At 40.9% G+C, this 20,282-nt stretch overlaps 1 protein-coding gene across 6 annotated transcripts in view; it reads left to right on the top strand.

The window, feature by feature from the left end:
- The window catches only part of WNK1 (WNK lysine deficient protein kinase 1), a 669,373-nt gene that overhangs the window by 368,271 nt on the left and 280,820 nt on the right, over positions 1-20,282 (top strand). For all 6 annotated transcript variants that reach the window (XM_069228121.1, XM_069228119.1, XM_069228120.1 and 3 more), the window contains exon 10: positions 14,413-14,544. In XM_069228121.1, coding sequence (XP_069084222.1) covers positions 14,413-14,544 — 132 coding nt within the window. The remainder of the gene's footprint in view (positions 1-14,412; positions 14,545-20,282) is intronic.

Raw genomic sequence — 20,282 nt, 5'->3', positions numbered from 1 at the left:
ACACGTTCCTCCGGAGGTGGTTGATATAATCTTTGCAGCCAGGTGTCCTTCCACAAAAACTGTAGACACCTGTTGTTGGAACAAATTTGTGGTTTGGCACATTACTCTGCAGGTAGACCTCCCTACAGGCAAAATTGCTGGTGGTTTTGTTGTTTTTATCCTTAGCCCTGCAAGGCTTTGCTCTGGTCGCAGGTAAAGGGTACCTTTGAGCTCTTTCATCCTTTTGCATGATCAGCCCTCATTGTTTACATTTCAGTTAGAAGCTTTTTGATAGGGTTCCAACATTTGTTTCTTCCATCTCATTTTGTCATGCCACAGTGGGGTCTTAACTTAGTCCTCACATTTCTGATGCACACTTCCTTTGAACCGCTTCAAAGCTGTCCCTTGGCAGTTTCTTACCCAAAAGACTGTGTTCATCTAACATAACATTGGTGCAGAATGTGAGTGAGCTTCAGTCTCCCTGTGCCAAACTGCCGTACGCCACCATCTTCTTGGACAAGCTGGATTGGTGGAAGTGGGCATCTTTCTTTCCTAAAGTTGTAACACCATTGCACATTGATCAAAACATCACCTTACCAGCGTTCTATGCTCTGCCGTACCACTTTGAGGAGGAGAGACTCCAAAGCTTGGACCCCAAAGGAGCACCAAGCTTTTACATTTATCAGGTGGATGATCAGCTCCTTGATGAGTTCTCTGGAACGAGAAGAAGACGAGAAGGTGCAGAAGAGGTCTGTCTCCCACTGAACCAGGTCTTCTACGCGTTAGTAAAAAAAGCAGCCTATAGAAGGACTGCATGCTCATTCTGCTTGCGCCAAAGCCGCTACTACTGCTTTTAGCATGCGTAGTGCATGCCCTGACATTTGCCAAACGGCTGCATGGGCGTCCCTCTATACCTTCAGAGAATTCAGAAAAAATGGGTTAGCCCCCCGCCCTTGAAAACCACAACACACTTTGCAGCCCGCCCCCTATGAGGCTGGCACTCATTTCCTGCTGTGTGCCCGATCCCCTCAGATACCAAAGGAGAGCGGGCTAAGTGGCGTTGTACCACTGACTCTGGGATTGGGCTTGGTGCGAGGTAAGTGAAAGGCCAAGACCTTACTGGGCAAAAGATAGAAGCAATCTGAAAACTCTGAATGCTCTGTAGAAGTCCCCTACCACAGTCCTGCGGGGTGGGCGAGCACAGCCAAACGACTAATGTTGCACATTGCGGAAGGAGTACAAGACCTGCCATTGACAAGATTGTGTAGAGGCAGTCAGTAGCTTGAGAGGTAAAAACTTCAGTAGCTGAGGAAATGTGGATATGCAGTAAGGTATGTGGCTGTAAGGGCTTCCACAAGTTATCTTTCTACTGTGCCCTCTGTTTTGTTTATGTCTTTTTTTTTTTCTTCTCCAGAAGCTTTGTTCTGTGGACTGGTAAGGTGCTTAATTCCATAATGCTGGACTCTAATGTCACTGTAGCTTCTGCAGATTTGCAATGCTGACACATTGTTACTATTACATTTTGTGTACTTTGCTTATGAGCCACAGTAAGAGTCATTATCAGTAATTAGAAGTAGTAACCAACCACCTCTATGATCCAGTAGCTCTTCCTCAACAGTTGACTCATCAGAGCAGTCATTTTCTCTCTGCTTAAAGCCAAGTCAACACAATGTGGCTATCAGCCATGTTTAATAATTTATTTTGCAGTAGTGAGAAAATCTACCCTCAACTCCCAGATTAGCATTGTTGGTTACTGCATCTCATCATTACGCTTACTAATATCAGAAGGTCTTGTGTTATAAAGTATAATGTTAAATATTTTTCCTTGGCATGCTTGCCAGTCAGCATGCTGAAATTGTTTTGTCTGGTGGCATTTTGCATCCAGTGCGCAATAGAAAATAAATTATCCATTCTCCACACAAACATGCAGAAAATAAGGACCGGGAGCCTGGCCCTAAAGTAATTTCTTCCTTTGTTTATCTGTCTTTAATTGCATTCTCCACAAGGATCTCTTTGCAACAGTCATCTTAATACCTGAAGGAGAGCTTTCCAGAATGTGGGATAGATGGGAGCCAGTCCAGTTGTACAGACAAGAAATACACTTCATTGCATAGGTCACAAATTGTTAAACCACTGCCCCCCTTTCCACTCTATTGCATTTAAGCTTAACTCTTTGGACACATATCGTATTGAGCTGCGAAAGGCCCATGAGAGCATGAATGAGAAAAATATTGTTGACAGAGTAATATGGGCTATATTGTTTCTACATTTCGCTTACACATGTGAACTTAAAGTAAATTCTGTCCCTCGCTGGCAGTTATTGGAGGACTCTTCTGAGAGAAACAATGTGTTATTTCTTGTTCAAATCCTTGCTAAGTCTAAGGGCGTCACTTTGGGCTTTTTTAACATTTTAGTCTGCCTTGATGGAAGACAAACACAAAGGCAGATGCAGTGATAGTATGGTTTTGATGCAGATCATAGTCTGTTTATTTTGTCAGACTTTGTTATTACCCTAGACAAATAACAAAGGATGTATATTCATCCTAGATCTTTAGTTAGAAAAGAAGCAAGGCATACTAAAATTGATGAGCAGATAATCCCAGCACCTGTTTCAGAAGATTGACTGGCTGCTGCAATAGAAATTTCGGTGTTCCCTTTCTGGGAAATTGGTTAACATTGAAAATTATTTTTTGTACTAAATTGTTAATTTATTTGTCCCTTAATAAGGTAATCTTTCATAGCAGCTATGTGACCATGCATCAATCTTCCTTGATAGTTAAATGTAGAATATTACATTGAAGTCTTCTACGCCTTCTTCTTTATCATACATGCATCTCCTCATTTTCTTCCTGTAATTTCTAGATAAACTAAGTTTCTTTTGTCATTCTAACCTGTATCCCTTTTGGATTATTGGAATTGTGTGTATTTTATCCCCGTTTTTCCTCTTTACCAAATGACTCTAAAAGCCCTTGTCCACCACAGTTAGGACCAAAAAGCGTCTCAAAGAGCCCTGTTGATTTATGTGTGTGCGGTCTTTCACTTACATGAGCAGCCCCATTGCACCCAAAATGTAGGGAGCAACCATATAAGCCAGGCCCAGTTTTTTCTGGCTGGCAACTAGAACAAATGGCTTTTCAGCATATTGAGTGATGCTGTTTTTCTCACTGTCTTCACATCTTAAAACAACAGAACATTTTTCATTCTCTATTACCACGCAGTACTCTTGACGATGCATTCAGTAGCGTAAGCTGTTCTTGGTGACCCGCATAAAGCCTGTGTAACATGTTGAGAAACCACACTGAAGTAAGATGGAAGTTATTTAGAGTTGCTGAGAAATTGTATCTTATCTGTCATAAAAAGTATGGGTAGTAAAGGTGCATCTGTGGATTTTATGGAGGAATTGAAACTGCTGAATTTAGTTGAAAGATGTTGTGAGGACCTCTTGGACACGAGTTGGTTCCCTTGTTTTCTTAGCTTCATGTCATATTGCAGATTTTTCTCGTTTTAGCTGCTTCGCTTTTAGCAATGACATTTTACACACCATTTCATTTCGTCTGCATGATGATATTCTAGTAATATATTATACAAATTGCTTGTTTTAGTTAGCTTTTGCATGACATGTAATCAGTCATTCTGTCCAAGGCTAGGAACACAGTACAAGATATCCAAGTGCTTGTGTTGCTCGGTTAGGAGACAGCTTATGTATTCCCTCAGACCTGTGCTTCTAACACAGTGTGATTTTATTATATAAATGTTGCACTGATCCGGAAGTCAGTGCATTCCAGCCGTGACTATCCTGGAACGAACACTATGTGAGACTTTAGCTCTGCTGGTGCTAATCTGCCAGCTTCCAGAGAGAATTGCCATCTACACTGCAGGCTGACTCCTGACACCATTTCCAGGTATGGGGCAGAAGCTAATCCTACAGATCGGGCCCGGCAGAGGGGTACACCTGCTGTGTAGTGTTGTCATTATAGTCTTACGGTTATGTAGGCACCTCTAGAACTCCTTTAACATTATTGGATTGTTCATTATCTTTACCACACTCATTATGCTGGTCACTTTTCTTTGTTTCATCAAAAGGGTGAGATCTGTTTCCACTGCTTCCTTTAGGAGTCAGTGTTATGTGCAAGTTGCCGTAACCATCTTTTACCCTGGCGGGGTTGGTGGGTGTAGGTGAGTTTTTGTGAGTTATCCAGGAGTTGGGCCGGCGGTTTCCAACAGTGTGGACGGACTTAGCTTCCCACATTCTGAAGTTCGGCCATCCTAAATACGCAGTCCTGTTTTCTTAGTAGGAACCGTATAACAAAAGGTATTAAAAACTTGTCACGAGTAATGTCTGAACCGTGTGATTGAGGCAACTAGAGCCAAATTCCCTAAGAATGTTCATAGGTGTTTATCTAAAGATATTCATTCCAAGATTGATTCTGTTTCCTACCCTTATCCTGGCACCACTTTGATGATATAGTTGATTTTGGTCCTCGTGGCTGCACTGAGCATTTGGAAAAAATGCTCACCCTGCCGCTTTTTAAGATAAGGTGCACCACAAAGTGTGTATAGAAAGGTTCTTGAAATTAAACTGATACCCAAGCCAGCGTAAGAACCTGTATTTAATGGTCCATTCTTTAGTTCATCTACTTAAAAACCAGGACAAGACAGGAAAAAATATGCAAATTAGTGCCTGGATTCACATTGGTACCAGACACTTGCCTAAGTTGCAATCCAACCTGCTGTACTTTTTTTTTTAGAGCCTATACACATTACTGACAGAGGAGAAATGTAATTAAGTGGGTTATTTTCTCTAGGTCAACTGATCGCTTTCTTCATATCACACTTATTAGGAATGTTTGAAAGCTTTTATCTGTTTTTTCTCTTGAAAATTTAGGCTCATCACTTAACTTTTAATGAGTGTTTTATTATACTCATCCTCCAGATGTCGAACAGGCAATCCAGCCTTCTAGACTAACAAAGTATTGCCCAGTCCTCTGGGGTTTGAGGTTAGATTTTAACAATACAAGCACAGGTTCTTCCTGGCCTTCTTTGACTCTGGTACTTCCACTCACCAGTAAAGGCTCCTTTACTTTACCAGTGCCTTCTGGAGAAATGTGTGCTTACTTTCAAACATAAGAACAGACTGAAATGGCACTGGGGCAGTAACATTTATCAGACCGGGCTCTTGATGAACTAGTTCTTCATTTATTAAGAATAACATTTTATTGCCAAGGTCTGAGAGATTTTGTGTCATTGCTTAATTTGTAAAAGAATAAGTGAAAGGGCCCAAAGTTTTGCTCCGAGACTTGCTGTCTGTGCTATTGAATGCTGGCATGTCCAATACTTAAGGCTACTAGTCTTGATTCCACTTCATGCCTCTTTAATTCATCACCAGACCCTTTCTGATTCTTTGTCACTCTTGCAGTTGCCTGTATGTGCCTTTGTCACATTTTTCCTGTTCTTCTCTTATTCTTTCTACCTTGTTTGTTGTTCACACACTTGCTCTAGATCAAAATATGATGAGTTAAAATAAGTGTGGGTGCTTAGTAGAGTGCCAATGGGTGCCATCTGCAACTACCAGCTCAAACTAAGCACTGGTGTTTGTGTATGCACGTTGACTTGTACACATGTTGAACTTTTACAAGGACCAGATGCTCAGGCCCTTAAAATTGACCAGCCCACAAAACACTGTGAAAGTGAGTAAATATGGACATTGGTTATGACTCAACTAAATCGTTTATTTCCATTAGTTTTTATTTTAAATCAAATCATTGGGGATTTAATCATGAAAAATTGGACAAGAAGAGAGTTCATTAGCTCCAGAAGCCTGATTTCTTAGATTGAAGACCATACTTTAGAGCAAATGTTATTCTACCATAGTTGATTTAAAGCATGTAGCCTTTCTTTGTAACCTTGTATTAATTAAATTAGTTTTGTAAGTAATAATTTGCGTCGTCTTGAATATGGATATCAAAGTCTTGTGTCTTCTTGTTAGATGACAATCGGAAATGAAATGTTTTAATGGTCTCCTCAGTGAAAAGTACGAGGAAATTGCCACTGGTACCTCTGTCAACCTCCCTGTGTACCTGTTATGGACACACAGGGCGAGTCTGGAACCACACTAAGAAAAATGCTGTGCATAACTATACTGGGTAGACTTTAGAGACTTGTATTCTCTTTAAAGGCTGTCTATTAGGTCTTCTGCACCTGTGAAGCCTTTACTTGGCACAAATTCCTATGTCAAAACAGCCCATCTTTGGTTTGAATAGGTCGCATTCCTTGTTCTATTTCCAGTGCTTTGGAACGAGAAACCCAAAGATATCATGGACAATTTGACACCTGAATCTGCTGTTATCACATTTTCATCTAGTTTCAAATGAGTAGGTGAAAGCATGAGCATGGGTAGAAGAGGAAAAATTCTTAGCAGAATGAATCTCTTTCCTGATGGCAGCTCAATCCAAAATCTGCAATGGTATATTACAACGTGCAAAACCATCCAGTTACAGAAGATGCCAGAACGTAGTGCATGGAAGCAGGATAGAAATTTGGAGGTAAAGGAAGCAGCTTGCAACTGATACATATAAACAAAAGAAAAGGTAGAAAATAGCTTTAGGCATAAACCTTGCACATGAGACTTCCTGCTTGGCTTTTTAATGCTTTCTCTTTGCACAGTGACTTTTAGATCAAATTGTATACTTGAACCTTTCGATGGTAAAACATTTGTTCCATCTAGAGGGGAGCTCTTGAATTCACTGAATTGCAAATTCAGTGAATTTAATAACTACAGTCCTCCAAAGGTTAGGCTTCTACAAACTTTTTCGGACCTTTAATGCTTTTAAAGATGGAGAACAGTCTTATGGGTAGCAGTCTACATCTACATCAGGGGTGAGTTGATTTTAAAACCAAGGAAGTCTCATCTTCTCTAACACAGTATTCCCAACTATCAAAAGAGAGGGGCCTTTCCGTTTGGGATACAAATAGTTTGTTTCGGTATCCTTTTTTGGGAGGTTGTCCTCTTTTCAATATCACTGAACACTTAGCCAAGACAATTGAGCGCTCAGATATCCCAAAAGACTGCACTTTATCACTATGTACCTCCGTGTCCTCCCAAAAGGTCAGACGCCCTCTACTGAAAGTCTGGAGGAAGCTCATAAACCTCTTTTAATGACCATTCAAACCTTCGCCACGCGGGGGAGGGGGGAATACTTTAGTAATTTATCTTCAAGTACTCTTGTGCCCATGAAGGCCTCGGACGTATGCAGAGCTTCAGTCTTTTAGACCTGAACCCTTTATGAAATCATTCTGCATGGAATGTTTATCACAGATCTTGTCGGACTTGCAGTTTGTAGTTTTTCAAGATGCCTATTACCACTTACATGGAAAGGAGGCACTTAAGCAATACTTGAGGCTTGATACTGGAGGTTATTACACCATTGGTACTGATGCTGTTAGCTCTAAACACCAGCCCTCCACGGTTTCAGTTGTGATTGCTCATCTTACCTTTCAGAAAGTTCGTATTTCAACTTACCCTGGTGATTAACTGACAAATGCTCAATTTGAAGAGAACTGCTAAGGAAACCTTTATATTGTTTGACGGTATTCACAGTCTGGGATTTTGAATCAATCCCAAGAAATTTTAACTACAGCCTTTTCAGAAAATCCAATTATACACTGTTGTGGTTACAACCATTCCTCCACTGTCAATGACTTGCTCACTTAGGGCCCTGGCGCAAGCCTCATCTAATGTAATATTGGAGGGGTCATCACATGAACTTCACCACAAAGCAAAACCCTGGGGCAAAGCAGGTGCAAAAAACAGAACAAATGGCGAGGCGGTTTCTAAGAAGTCTGGTTTGTCATCCTTGCTCATTTCTCTGGAGGAAAGTACAGAAGAAAGGGTCAAATTTAAGGACATCTTGGATGCCATCTGAAGCAAACTACTGGAGCTCCTAATAACAAACTTGACCCCATTTTGGCTTGTTTGGGGAGGACAGAGTAAGCCAACAAGTTGGTATCAGTTTTGTCTGCCCAGCTGCCAGAGGCTGTGCCAATGAGGCCTCCTTCTCCAGGGCCTCTATTGACAAGCTCCTTGCTGCATTAGTCTGAGCCCCTAGTCCCCCCCCCTAATACCATTAATACCAACTAGGAGCAGGTGCTATACTGCCCAGGGATAAGGGGCCCAAGAAGTAAGGGTGCCATTTTAACAGGAAAATGTGGGAGGTTAGAGGTCCTGAGACATTTGTAGGACAAGTGAGTAACCCCCTGGCCCCTGCTCCCCAGCTTCCACTGAAGTGTACCTCTTATGTGATAAGAACGTACCGACCCTAAAACCCCACCAAAGAGAACATAATTTGGCATTGAAAAATAAAGTAACCATTAGCTTGGGCCAGGACCTTTCAAGGCAGGTTAATAGGGTCAGGAGGTCCCAGACAGTTTGGAGCACACCTGCCTAACATCCCAGCAAATAATCAGCCCCATTGCATCATGGTAAATGTAGTTTCCTCAAAAAACGAACTCTGTTACTTTTAAATATTTCACCTCTAAATAGGTGCAGCCTTTGCTGTGCATCTCTGGACACATGTGTTTCTGGGTTAATCCCTTCTTCAGCAGAGAACAAATAAAGCACATTTGCGGGGTGCTGGAAATGCTGCCATTAATCATCTGGTTTCAATACCTCTTCACTGGCATGCTGGTGCCTGCTCCAGAGCTCGTCAGCCCAGTGGCTCAAGGGAGCCTTTTTAAAGTCACAGACAGTTTGGAGCACACCTGCCTAACATCCCAGCAAATAATCAGCCCCATTGCATCATGGTAAATGTAGTTTCCTCAAAAAACGAACTCTGTTACTTTTAAATATTTCACCTCTAAATAGGTGCAGCCTTTGCTGTGCATCTCTGGACACATGTGTTTCTGGGTTAATCCCTTCTTCAGCAGAGAACAAATAAAGCACATTTGCGGGGTGCTGGAAATGCTGCCATTAATCATCTGGTTTCAATACCTCTTCACTGGCATGCTGGTGCCTGCTCCAGAGCTCGTCAGCCCAGTGGCTCAAGGGAGCCTTTTTAAAGTCACAGACAGTTTGGAGCACACCTGCCTAACATCCCAGCAAATAATCAGCCCCATTGCATCATGGTAAATGTAGTTTCCTCAAAAAACGAACTCTGTTACTTTTAAATATTTCACCTCTAAATAGGTGCAGCCTTTGCTGTGCATCTCTGGACACATGTGTTTCTGGGTTAATCCCTTCTTCAGCAGAGAACAAATAAAGCACATTTGCGGGGTGCTGGAAATGCTGCCATTAATCATCTGGTTTCAATACCTCTTCACTGGCATGCTGGTGCCTGCTCCAGAGCTCGTCAGCCCAGTGGCTCAAGGGAGCCTTTTTAAAGTCACAGACAGTTTGGAGCACACCTGCCTAACATCCCAGCAAATAATCAGCCCCATTGCATCATGGTAAATGTAGTTTCCTCAAAAAACGAACTCTGTTACTTTTAAATATTTCACCTCTAAATAGGTGCAGCCTTTGCTGTGCATCTCTGGACACGTGTTTCTGGGTTAATCCCTTCTTCAGCAGAGAACAAATAAAGCACATTTGCGGGGTGCTGGAAATGCTGCCATTAATCATCTGGTTTCAATACCTCTTCACTGGCATGCTGGTGCCTGCTCCAGAGCTCGTCAGCCCAGTGGCTCAAGGGAGCCTTTTTAAAGTCACAGACAGTTTGGAGCACACCTGCCTAACATCCCAGCAAATAATCAGCCCCATTGCATCATGGTAAATGTAGTTTCCTCAAAAAACGAACTCTGTTACTTTTAAATATTTCACCTCTAAATAGGTGCAGCCTTTGCTGTGCATCTCTGGACACGTGTTTCTGGGTTAATCCCTTCTTCAGCAGAGAGTCAGGAGGTCCCCCTGGGTGGGTTGGAGTGCGCAGGAATTTACCACAGATGGCATAATAGTTCATTTTAAGTCACCGCACGCTGCTATATTGATTTTTTTTTTTTTCTTTTTTTTAGCTAGCCGTCTCTGTCCCTAAGCACTATCCAGGTGTTACCTTTACTTTACTTCTACAGGAGGTTCTTTCTGCAAGGCACTGGAAAGTAAAGGAACATGACTAGGGGTTGTGAGTTCAATGTACAATATAGAGGTGAGGAACTCTTTTGAAGCACTCGCTTCTCTGGAAGAGCTAGATTCACTCTCCACCCCTGAGTGGTTGAATGCTCAGTCCCACAAACACATTCATAGGGACGGGTGTGAGAGTTTACCGATCCTTTGTGACACGGATCCAAAGAGAGGCCGGATGGGAAGGGCTGAGCGGTATGCCGTGGAAGCTCTCTGGTGTCCATTCCAAACTTAGGAACCCACTCTTACTCTCTACTATAAACAAAGTGGACATTGTCTTATTGCAGGAGTCTTGGCTATTGAGGATTTTGGTGTTAATGGTTTCCAAACAGTATGTAGGCTTAGCAGTTCTGTGCTCTGTGAAATTCGCATGTACTGCGTTATGAACAATCCTTACTTAGGACTAACAAACCCCATACTGTTTTGACATGGTTTTGATCACCCTATGTAGTGTCTGACTCCTGTGTAACCTCCTTAGTCGATTTAGAGAGCGACCTAGTGTCTTTCCTGTATAGTCATAACAAAGAGGTACTGATTGGCTTGGGGGCAGGGGGAGTAGGGAGCATTTTAACGCTAGGCTTGTGGGAAAGCTGGTCCCTTCTCATGTGGCCTGGAGTCATCGAAGGGGGAGAAGTATATATATTTCCAGCATACACCTCTTGGGGAGGCATTGTTGACCTCCAGATCCCTGGTTTTTGCCAATAAATCAACGCCCAGGGTGCCCCTCCCCTCACTACTCAAAAGTGCGGTGAGATGGACTACTTCTTAGTGTCACAGGATCTATCCAATCCAAGCTAATACTTGACCATTGTGTCTCTATTTCATACAACTTCCCAACTGCAGGCATTCAGGAATTACTGACCAGATTTAACTGCGGGGAGGATCATTCTTATGGAAGAGGAAGCCACACACACTTAATGTCATGCTTCATCCTTGGCAACCTCTCTCCACACTGGTAGGACAATGCCCCCAGGGCAGACTCACACCTCCAGACTGACTCTGACTGGAAGGAGTTCTTATATAAAAGGATACTGGACATATGCTGGATCCAGATTGCTTAAAAATGCCTTGCAAAATCCTGGTATGTCACCTTTAATAGTGGGGTTCTCGGGTATGATTAAAAACCGAATCTAAAATGTGTTATTGAGGTCAGTGACTCAATCAGTCCTCCTAAGCCAACCTGTATTTTCCCATCTATCTAACCTTAGCGAGTCTGGGGCATTCACCAGGGTTGTGGATCCCTTGTTTATTCTCACATACTAGCGCTGAGTCCAAAAACTAAATTTAACAAAATAACCGAGGGAAGTCCTTCCTGAGTGCAGGAAATGGAAATCAACCTGTCAGTTTTCAGAAAATAAGAGAAAATTATTTAAATAAGTCTTTCCTTCTCCACCGACCTATTCTAAGGCTTCCCTATATATCGGTTTGTGTGGTGGGCATGCTTGTGAATTTCTGCTGCAACGCTGCACATGTGAAACGTGCTCGTATTTGTAGGCACATCAGTCAATCAGTGCTTGTATAGCGCAACCACTCACCGTATAATTTCAGTGCAGACTATTCACATGAATACATTACTATAAAATCTAATTCATTCTTAGATAACTGGTAAAAAACAAAATTGTGGTACCATCTTCAAAGATTCACCCCTATATGAAATATCCCTTACCCTAGACTTTAGGAGATACCACTTCTTGGTCTGGAAGTGGGACAGTGTCCTTTGTAGTCACACACTATGTTCATGATGTTATGGGACACAGTTACGTGTTAATTTAAGTCACTGATCATTTCATAGAAATTATTTCATATTTGGGCAAATATTCATTCTAGAGTCTCGCTATCCGGTAAGGGTCATACGTTTGTAAATATGAGAACATATCGGTTTCTCGGTTTGTGCCACTGTTGAGGCCACCAGAAAGAAGGTTCATGCACAGCCGACTTATTCACTTCAGTATCGAGTTATGAGCCAAAGAAGTAGAATCCGTAACACTATGCTGCTACTGCTTGACAAGATGCTTCACATCACCTTGAGACCCTTTGGGTCATTTGCCACTCTACAAATCTCTGACTGACTGATTGATGCGACTGAATACTAGCAATTATTGTAGCTCAAACGTGGGAAATCATACATGACAGTGTGTCACAGAGTTATGGGGTATTAAGTTAACACATACCCACTTAACAATGGGATCATGCCACTGCCAAAATCACGGGCATTTTGGCTTAGAAGGACTGATTGAGTCATTGACTTCAGTAACACACTCCAGATTCGGTTTTATTCATACATGAGAACCGCATTATTAAGGATAAAATACTGAGGTTTCTCAAAGCATTTTTAAACAGTCTGGATCCTGCATAAGTCCGGTATCCTTTTATATAAGAACTCCCTCCAGTCAGAGTCTGTCTGGAGGTTTGTGTCTGCCCTGGTGACATTGTCTTACCAGGCTGGAGAGAGGTAGCCAAGGATCATGGCACTACTAAGTGTATGAGGCTTCCTCTTCCATAAGGATGATCATCCCCACAGTTAAATCAGGACAGTAATTGTGGCACACCTCCAGTTGGGTTGTAGGGTTGCATATTGACAATGTAACAATATTGAGCTACTGTACTTTGTGTTATGGAGACTAAGTAGTAGAACCAACTTTAACCCCATTAATCATCACTGCGTTGTGAATTTTATTTGATTTCAGTGTTTGACACAAAAAGCTGTTTTTTGCTTACCAGTTTCTGTTTTAATCTTCATTTATTAGTGGCCATTCCCGAGGATGTTCATTGGTGTGCAACCTTGCCAAACTGCCCTTGTGATGATTCAGCAAAGCAAAGCACCATACACTTTATTTTGCCATTTATGTTCTCTAACCAGAAGCTCTTCCTGAGATCAGTTCTTTGTTTATCCAAGAGAAGATCTCCTAGAGAAACGTTGCTTCTCTGTGTAGCACTGTTAAATGTTGTTCGTTGTGGAATAAGGTTAGAAACCTATGTGGGGCTGTGTGATGAACAGTTCTGATATATGAACTTTCGTAAACCTATGAATTGGAATCACTTCGATTTTAACCATGTTTTTATTATTCTTTCAATGTAGTTTTAGGATTGTATTGTTCTATTCTGTGCTTTTATGGCTTGAGAATATCTGAATGAAGAACTTTTGACTGACTAATGTTTAAGTTAGTAAATGCTTAGTTTCAAGTTGGTATTGTCTGTTACATATTTATCCTTTTAAAAAAAATCATATATGTAAACATTGATTAAAAATCGTTAATTTTCATTTTGGGATGTATGGTAGTTGAAATTTTGTTTCTCACATTTACACTTTCCAGTACAAAGAATGCAAAGTGTGTTCCTTCAAACCTACTGCTTGTTCACTTTTACATTGCTTAGCGCTTCTGCGGCATATTGACTCTAGAGACACCAATGCGTCATGGCTTTGTGCATCCATGTTGTCCCTCTAGCATGGAGGAACATGCTTCAGATTGGCTCAATACCTGTATTCACAATTGAAAAGGATTGCAACCCCAGTTAAATAATGCACTTCCTTCTTTGGTGGTCTCAAAGTGGAAAACATAAAGGATGTTGCCAATTTGGACCTCTAATCTCTCAGCACACAATAACCATGATATCATTGCTGGAGAGCATATTGTGTGATCAGTTAATAGTCATCCATGTTAAAAAGAGTACCTTTTAGGGTAGACCCTTTCTACAAAAATTGATTAATCTGCTCCCAAGCAACTTATAAAATATTTTTGAGCATCTGCCAGGAAGCTCAGAATACGAGTTTCATTTGCAAATTGTCTTGAATAATCTGCCAGTGATAGAAAAATTTACTTAAGCGAAGATGTTCTATGCTGAGTAGACAAACATGGGATAAATCTATATTGTCTGAGACGGTAATTGGAAATTCTGGCCCATTCCAAGTCTTTCCTGTCAGCATGAATGTTTGAATTGTTTTATTGTACTTACTACCTATCTTCCTCTTCTAAAATAGGAACTTATCCAGATTCACATGCTTCTAGAATTTATCATCCCATAGTTTTATTGCAATTAAAAGGAACACCTGTAGCAGTAGTTATCGGAAAATACTTTGCAAAGATATCCCCTCTCCCCCCAGAATATCTAGTAGCATCAAAGTATATATTCTCAACTTTGCTTGCAGGAAGTGATTGCTTTATAGGTCAGGGTGTATAGTTAAGTATAGATGTGGGGGCTTGAGAGCTTGGTTCGAGTTGTTGCATACCGAAAGAACTGGAGAAAATACATATGTTGCAAACTATATAAAAGCATCAATGTCTCCCCATTCTTGAACAATATACCCAATATATTTCTCTTTGCAGAATATTCAGCAAGCATCTTCTGTCCAGCAGACAGGACCGTTCCAACCCCAGCAGCTCCCTGCCTCAAGCATCCCTGCCCCACCACAGCCAGTAATTCCAAATCAGCAAACACCTCAGATACTGACAGTACAGGTGAGACACTATTGTAGGCCGTGCATAGGTTTTCTGCTTTTATTTCAAATGTTATCTGTGATGTTTTGTTATCAGGGTGATGTGATCGTGATTTTCTGTATTTTGTTTTAATGGATGGTTTTATTTGGAGTGGGTCTCAAAGCATGATGGTGGGTGCATGCGATTAATGTCTATTCCAGTTTTTTCATGTCATTCAGCACAACTTTAAAAAGCAACAGGGCCATTCTTCAGTGTGTGTCACAGCATTGCAGACAAAAGCTTTTAGTAGAATTAGATTGGGTTTGTGATCTACAATACTATGGCAGTAATATGTGCATGGGGCGGATGGGGGGGTGCTGTGGCTACGTGGAGTGACAAATGAACATCATAATTGTTCTGAAAGTTTGTGCATTGTCACCGAAACCAGTGTAGTAATTGCAAGGCCTGTATGGCCTTTCCTGCCACAGGTAGCTGCATACTAAACTGCGTGTGAACATGGTGTCAAGTGACTTTTGTTGTTTCTGTGGCCGAGTAGTAAGTGGCAAACTTTCGTCTTTGTTGGTATATACAGATGTTCTTATGGGCTGAACCCCATTTCACACTTGTTAAAGAAGCTCAAACCTCCTTGGTGACCCTTGCTTTGAGTAGGTTTTTTTCTGTATTTGTTGTCTACGCCATATTCAGAATGAACACTGTAAACCTGTATAAACACAACCAGAAAGATAAAATAAAATATGAAAGAAAATAAATGCAGTAGGAGTCTGTGACTGTAGCTGAAGGGAACTAAGAAGCCACAGGAGCGTATCCCTTAGATAGTCCTGTACACATGCTGATGTTCTGAGTATTTATATTCTCTGTAAACTGCCCACGCAAATAAAGTATGTTTCATTAACAGTAATCCTGAGGAGGGGAAACAAGTAGGGGAAAGATAGCCCATTATCCATTGTACTCGACATTTAGGAAGTCTTAGTATTAGACAATACTTCATCCTAGAAAGCTTGAAGTCAGTCTGTCAGTCACTCCTCTTTCTCTGTTCTGCAGAAGGTACATACATACCTTTCCCATCAGCATTCTTTGCCTCCGCAACTTTGGTGGTGTTATACATATTTTTCCTTTTGTTCATATTCCAACATGTTTATTGCTCACAAATTAATTTCATACAATGGATGAATGAGCTTTTTTGCTTCTCCAGGTGTCATAACTTTACAAGTGAACACTCTTAACATTTGTATTTGTAAAACATACGTTCACCATCTGAGGCACCTTGGCGCTGAATACCCGGTATTTTTATTGTTAGTCAACTCAATAGAAGGAATGAAAGGCTAAGTGAACCAGAATTTGAGCCTACGGCCATGAGATCAAACAGGTTTCTCGAGTGAATGCTTTGTCCACTGAACAACCAGACCTGGCAAGTTTTCAGATGTAAAAACGTTTTTAGAAGGAATCTCTGCAGATAATTCAGATCAACTGATTTTACCAAATATGCCTTCATTTTACTCAATCTCTTGTACTGAAATGTGGGATGGGCATGAGCATTTTAGCAGGTTTGCTTTTGCTAATAAGTTCAGCCCTAAACACTGGTAGTAATACTGACACTTTATGTTGATAATGACCTCCATTCCACGACCGAAAACCCTAAAAATAAAAACTTATCTCAACTTCTTGCAGAACTAAAATAATGCATAACAAGTTTACAATACTTCAGTTTGAGGTAATGTTTTTCCAACATCTTTCATCTCAGGGATGTGTGATCTCCCCATTCCCCACATTACCAAAATATAATTGAGATTAATTGTTTTAAGGTACATTTTGACTTAGTTCTTTGTAAGATTTCAACGTTGGTTTCTCTATAAGAGAATAATACAGATTGAAAGGAGCAAAAGTCAGGGGTTTAGCTTACCCACAGCTGCCAGGTTTTCAGTTTGCTTATATGATTTATTTATGTTCGTAGTGTGCTTTGTGGGACATTTCAACATGATAGGTGTACTATTTTGAGGGACACTTTATTGTGAAGGGAACAAAGCAGTTCTTAAAATTGTGAGATGCTCGTGCAAGATATAAAATTAACAGTGCACTTGAACAAGCTGAGCATCACTCTAATTTGTGCGAGCTCACAATATATCAAAGCTGAGCTCTTTGCTGAAATAATGGGAATGCAGCTGTGTATGAAAGGCTGCAGTGGCACAGCACCAGTCTAGCTCAGCTGTGGAAATGAATGCCTGCACTAACAGCATAGGGTCACGGGTAGGTGGGGAGGCTCCCTGAATACAGGTGCTAACCAGTACTCTGTGTGCTCTCAGGCTCAATGCGGTCCTTGAAAGTGCTACTGCTCTCTTTCTCTTCACAGCGGGATAGCACGGTGCATGTCGGGCAGACGATGTACAGTCAGCTGTGTGCACACTCTGAAACTCCCCAGGGTGGCACCCCAGTCCAGGGTGTATGTTCCAATCGTTACTACAAATGTTACGTGTAATTAAGAGACTGCGCACCTGCTATGTATAACTAATTAGGTATCCTGTGGCAATGCGAGGCTTAATCCAAAATGGGGTAGCTTAACCCTTGTTGTGTGGTATTTGGCAGAACTGCATACCAGTTATTAAGTGGCAAGTGCTGCATTTTTCTTTTGACAAGTATTTTTCTGTACTGCTGCTTACTGTGTTAACACAGTATGATTTGAGACAGTTAATGGTTAGGTTTGTCTCAAATCTCTGTAGTAAACCTTGCATCAAACACCCTTCTCCTGGCACTGGCAGAATAGATCCACATTTGGATCTACCAGCTCAAGGATTTCATCAGCAAAAGCTACTGAAACTAGAAACAAGAAACTTGAAACAATAAGACAGTTTATTCAAATGAATACAGGAAATGTGATTTGTTTCCAGGTAGTTCTCAACTGTAGCAGATGTTGGAACATCCTTTATCTAATTTCTCCAGTGCTTCTAGGGAGGTGCTCAGTAGTTACCTTGGTGAAGAACGTGAATCACTTCACTGATTTCTTTCTTTTCACAGTAGCAATCAAATCTCACAGATATGCTTTATTCCATTGTCTGTTTCGAGATATAGTCAGCTTGCTATATTTTCAGGCTGATGTTGCTATTAGTCACCCACTTATCCCACCACTCCTTTCCAAGTTCCATGTGTGGTGCCAGCAGATCCTACTATGAAGGCAAGATGTAAGACACTCTTATGGCCACTGGACCAGGTGTACTTTTTACAGTTAATGTCTGTTGAATGTGTGCCTCAAATATACTAATAGGATACCTGTCAGATCTATGTATTTGTATGATCCAGGATATTAAAGAAATTCAACATGAAACTCTAGAGTTCCATTTTGACGAACTCTGCCCTTGTGTATTTGAGGTACAGAAATAGCTGCCTATAAAAAAAAGCTTACCTGCATGATACTCCTTTTAGATTTTTAGACTGATATCTCTTTATCAAGCTTCCAATTTGTGGTGTCACTTGATGTTAGTTCTGGCCAACAAAAGGGGAAAACTAGTTGATAGTTTTGCAGTCTGTCCCTGATTTCATGTCTTCCGTGTCAAAGACGCTGATTGTACATAACATCTCTGGTGTTCTGTATTGGGGCAAGGTCGTTTTTATATAACTTTCCCAGACATTTGCACACTTAGCATTACATTTCACACCCAAACTGTGAAGGTGCAGAAAAGTATTGCTTAGTGTACCACGTAAAGAGATTGCCAATTTAAAGAACTTCAGGAAAATTAGGTCTCCAGTAATTTAGTAACCTCTATCATGGTGAGCCCACAACTCAAAAGCAGGGCTCTCAAGGACTCCCCATTAAAAATCTCGGTTAGTCACGTCTTTAACATATAATGGTTATTAAGAGGCTTGGAAATGCTACACCATGGTTTCCTCTGTGGTGCAGAGTTTTATCCTTGCAAAATTCCTTTCTAGTTCAAAATGAGGCCTTTCTTCTCTAATTACATCCTGCCAACTCTGGGTGAAGGTAGCATAGTGTACGTTCGCAGAAAGTGAACTGCTATCTGAGTTAACAACACATTGAGCACCCATTTGTATCCTATTGACATTGCTCTAGTAAAAGGGCATTAGTCCAAGTTTTCCTTCAAGGATTTCACCTTGCTAAATTGAAACCATGAGGTGATGCTGAACATCTTGGTGCATATAATTCCCCCCCCCCCCCCCCCCCCCCCCCCCCAGTATACGGCTGTAAAAAAAAAATAGTTGTCCAGAGATGTTCATTTTTGATTTGTGTTTTTGTATCATTAGAGAAGTAATTTAGCATAGGTAGACATTGCTTATCTGGGCTGATTTTTTTCTGGACGACATATTTTAAAATGGCGGATGCGTTGCAGTGATGATGCAATATTTCAGGAGCCATGAGACCTACATACTTCATTTTGGTGTCAAAACATAGGTTTTGGGGGTCAGGTAGTCTTCTAGAGACAACTCCTCAGAACAACCCAGAGGAAGAAAAGACATATATAGAAATGAAACAAATAATAATGGTTGTTTAATACTTTTATGTATACACTAAACAATGTTTATGATCTGAATATATAATTAAAAAAGTTTCACTCCTGTTTTAGACAAGTTTTCATAGTCCACTTTCTTTTATTTGTTTCGACAATCGCTTGTGGTACATTTGCAGAACGTTGACTATTTGAGAAGAGCAAGGGCATCTTTTTGTACCACAGGTTTTGCAAATACATGCATGTATAAGTTCTGTGGGTAGAGGCTTAAGAGATTCTGTAGGTAGTAGCACCCCAACAGTATTTTTCTCTCTATATATATGCATGATCCAAAACATTTATACATTTTCTGATCATGTAGAACGCTCTTTTAATGTGTCCATGCACAGAATATGATATTGGTTGAAGGTCAGTTAGTGGAACTGATCTATTGAACTCACTGTACAGAAGATCGTCAGATGTGTGACAGTCAGAACTCATTCTCCACACACAAGGTATTTTTCTACATCTTTAAAGTCACATTCTTTTCGGTCGAAGCAAGTCCTTTTAGCAACTTCACAGGTTTAGCAGTTGAAGCTCCAAGCTTTGTTAGAGTTTTGCTCATAGTGTCATCTCCCTTAAGAATATGTGCCTTGATAAGAACACTAGGCATCTCTGGGTCAAATTTCTTGTACAGAATATGAAGCTGGAGTATGTGTCTTTTCTCACCTGTTCCATAACTTATCCAGAACTCTGACAATTTTTGACTTATGAACATTGCAACAAATATAATTAGCACAATAACATCTGTGTCATTTGACAGTACAATGACTCGATTTGGAACCATTCTAACAGCTCACTCAACTTGTGGGACTGCATGAAGGTCACCTTCCCTCCATTTGCTGTTAAGTTCTTGAACAATATGGCCCATACCTTTTGAATTTCTCTGCAGGCACCAACTCCTCATTGACAATATTCCCACTCGCAATAATTGGAAATTCTGTGTTCACTGAAGGGTCAGCAATGTTTTGGCAAGTTAGCATCTCCATGTTCATCTTGTTCAATGTTGAAGACCAGAATTTACCAAGTTGTACAGGTGTAAGTGTCAAATTTTTGATGTAGGAAAGGTCGATTGTTCCTTTTGTAGACATTCCTCAGATTTTCTTACATTCTTTGTAGTTACATCAAGACAGCTGTCAGACAATGTGCAGTTCTTGCAAGGTGCACACCGACTTTGAAATTTGTACAACAGTCTGAATGACCTCTCTGAAGTTTTGCACGGATGAAATCTTGACCATTCACAATTGTGACATTTAGTTCACCACA

This window comes from Pleurodeles waltl, chromosome 4_1 (assembly GCF_031143425.1).
Source record: "Pleurodeles waltl isolate 20211129_DDA chromosome 4_1, aPleWal1.hap1.20221129, whole genome shotgun sequence".
NCBI classification, from domain to species: Eukaryota; Metazoa; Chordata; class Amphibia; order Caudata; family Salamandridae; genus Pleurodeles; species Pleurodeles waltl.
This window is presented reverse-complemented; position numbering and strand designations above follow the sequence as displayed.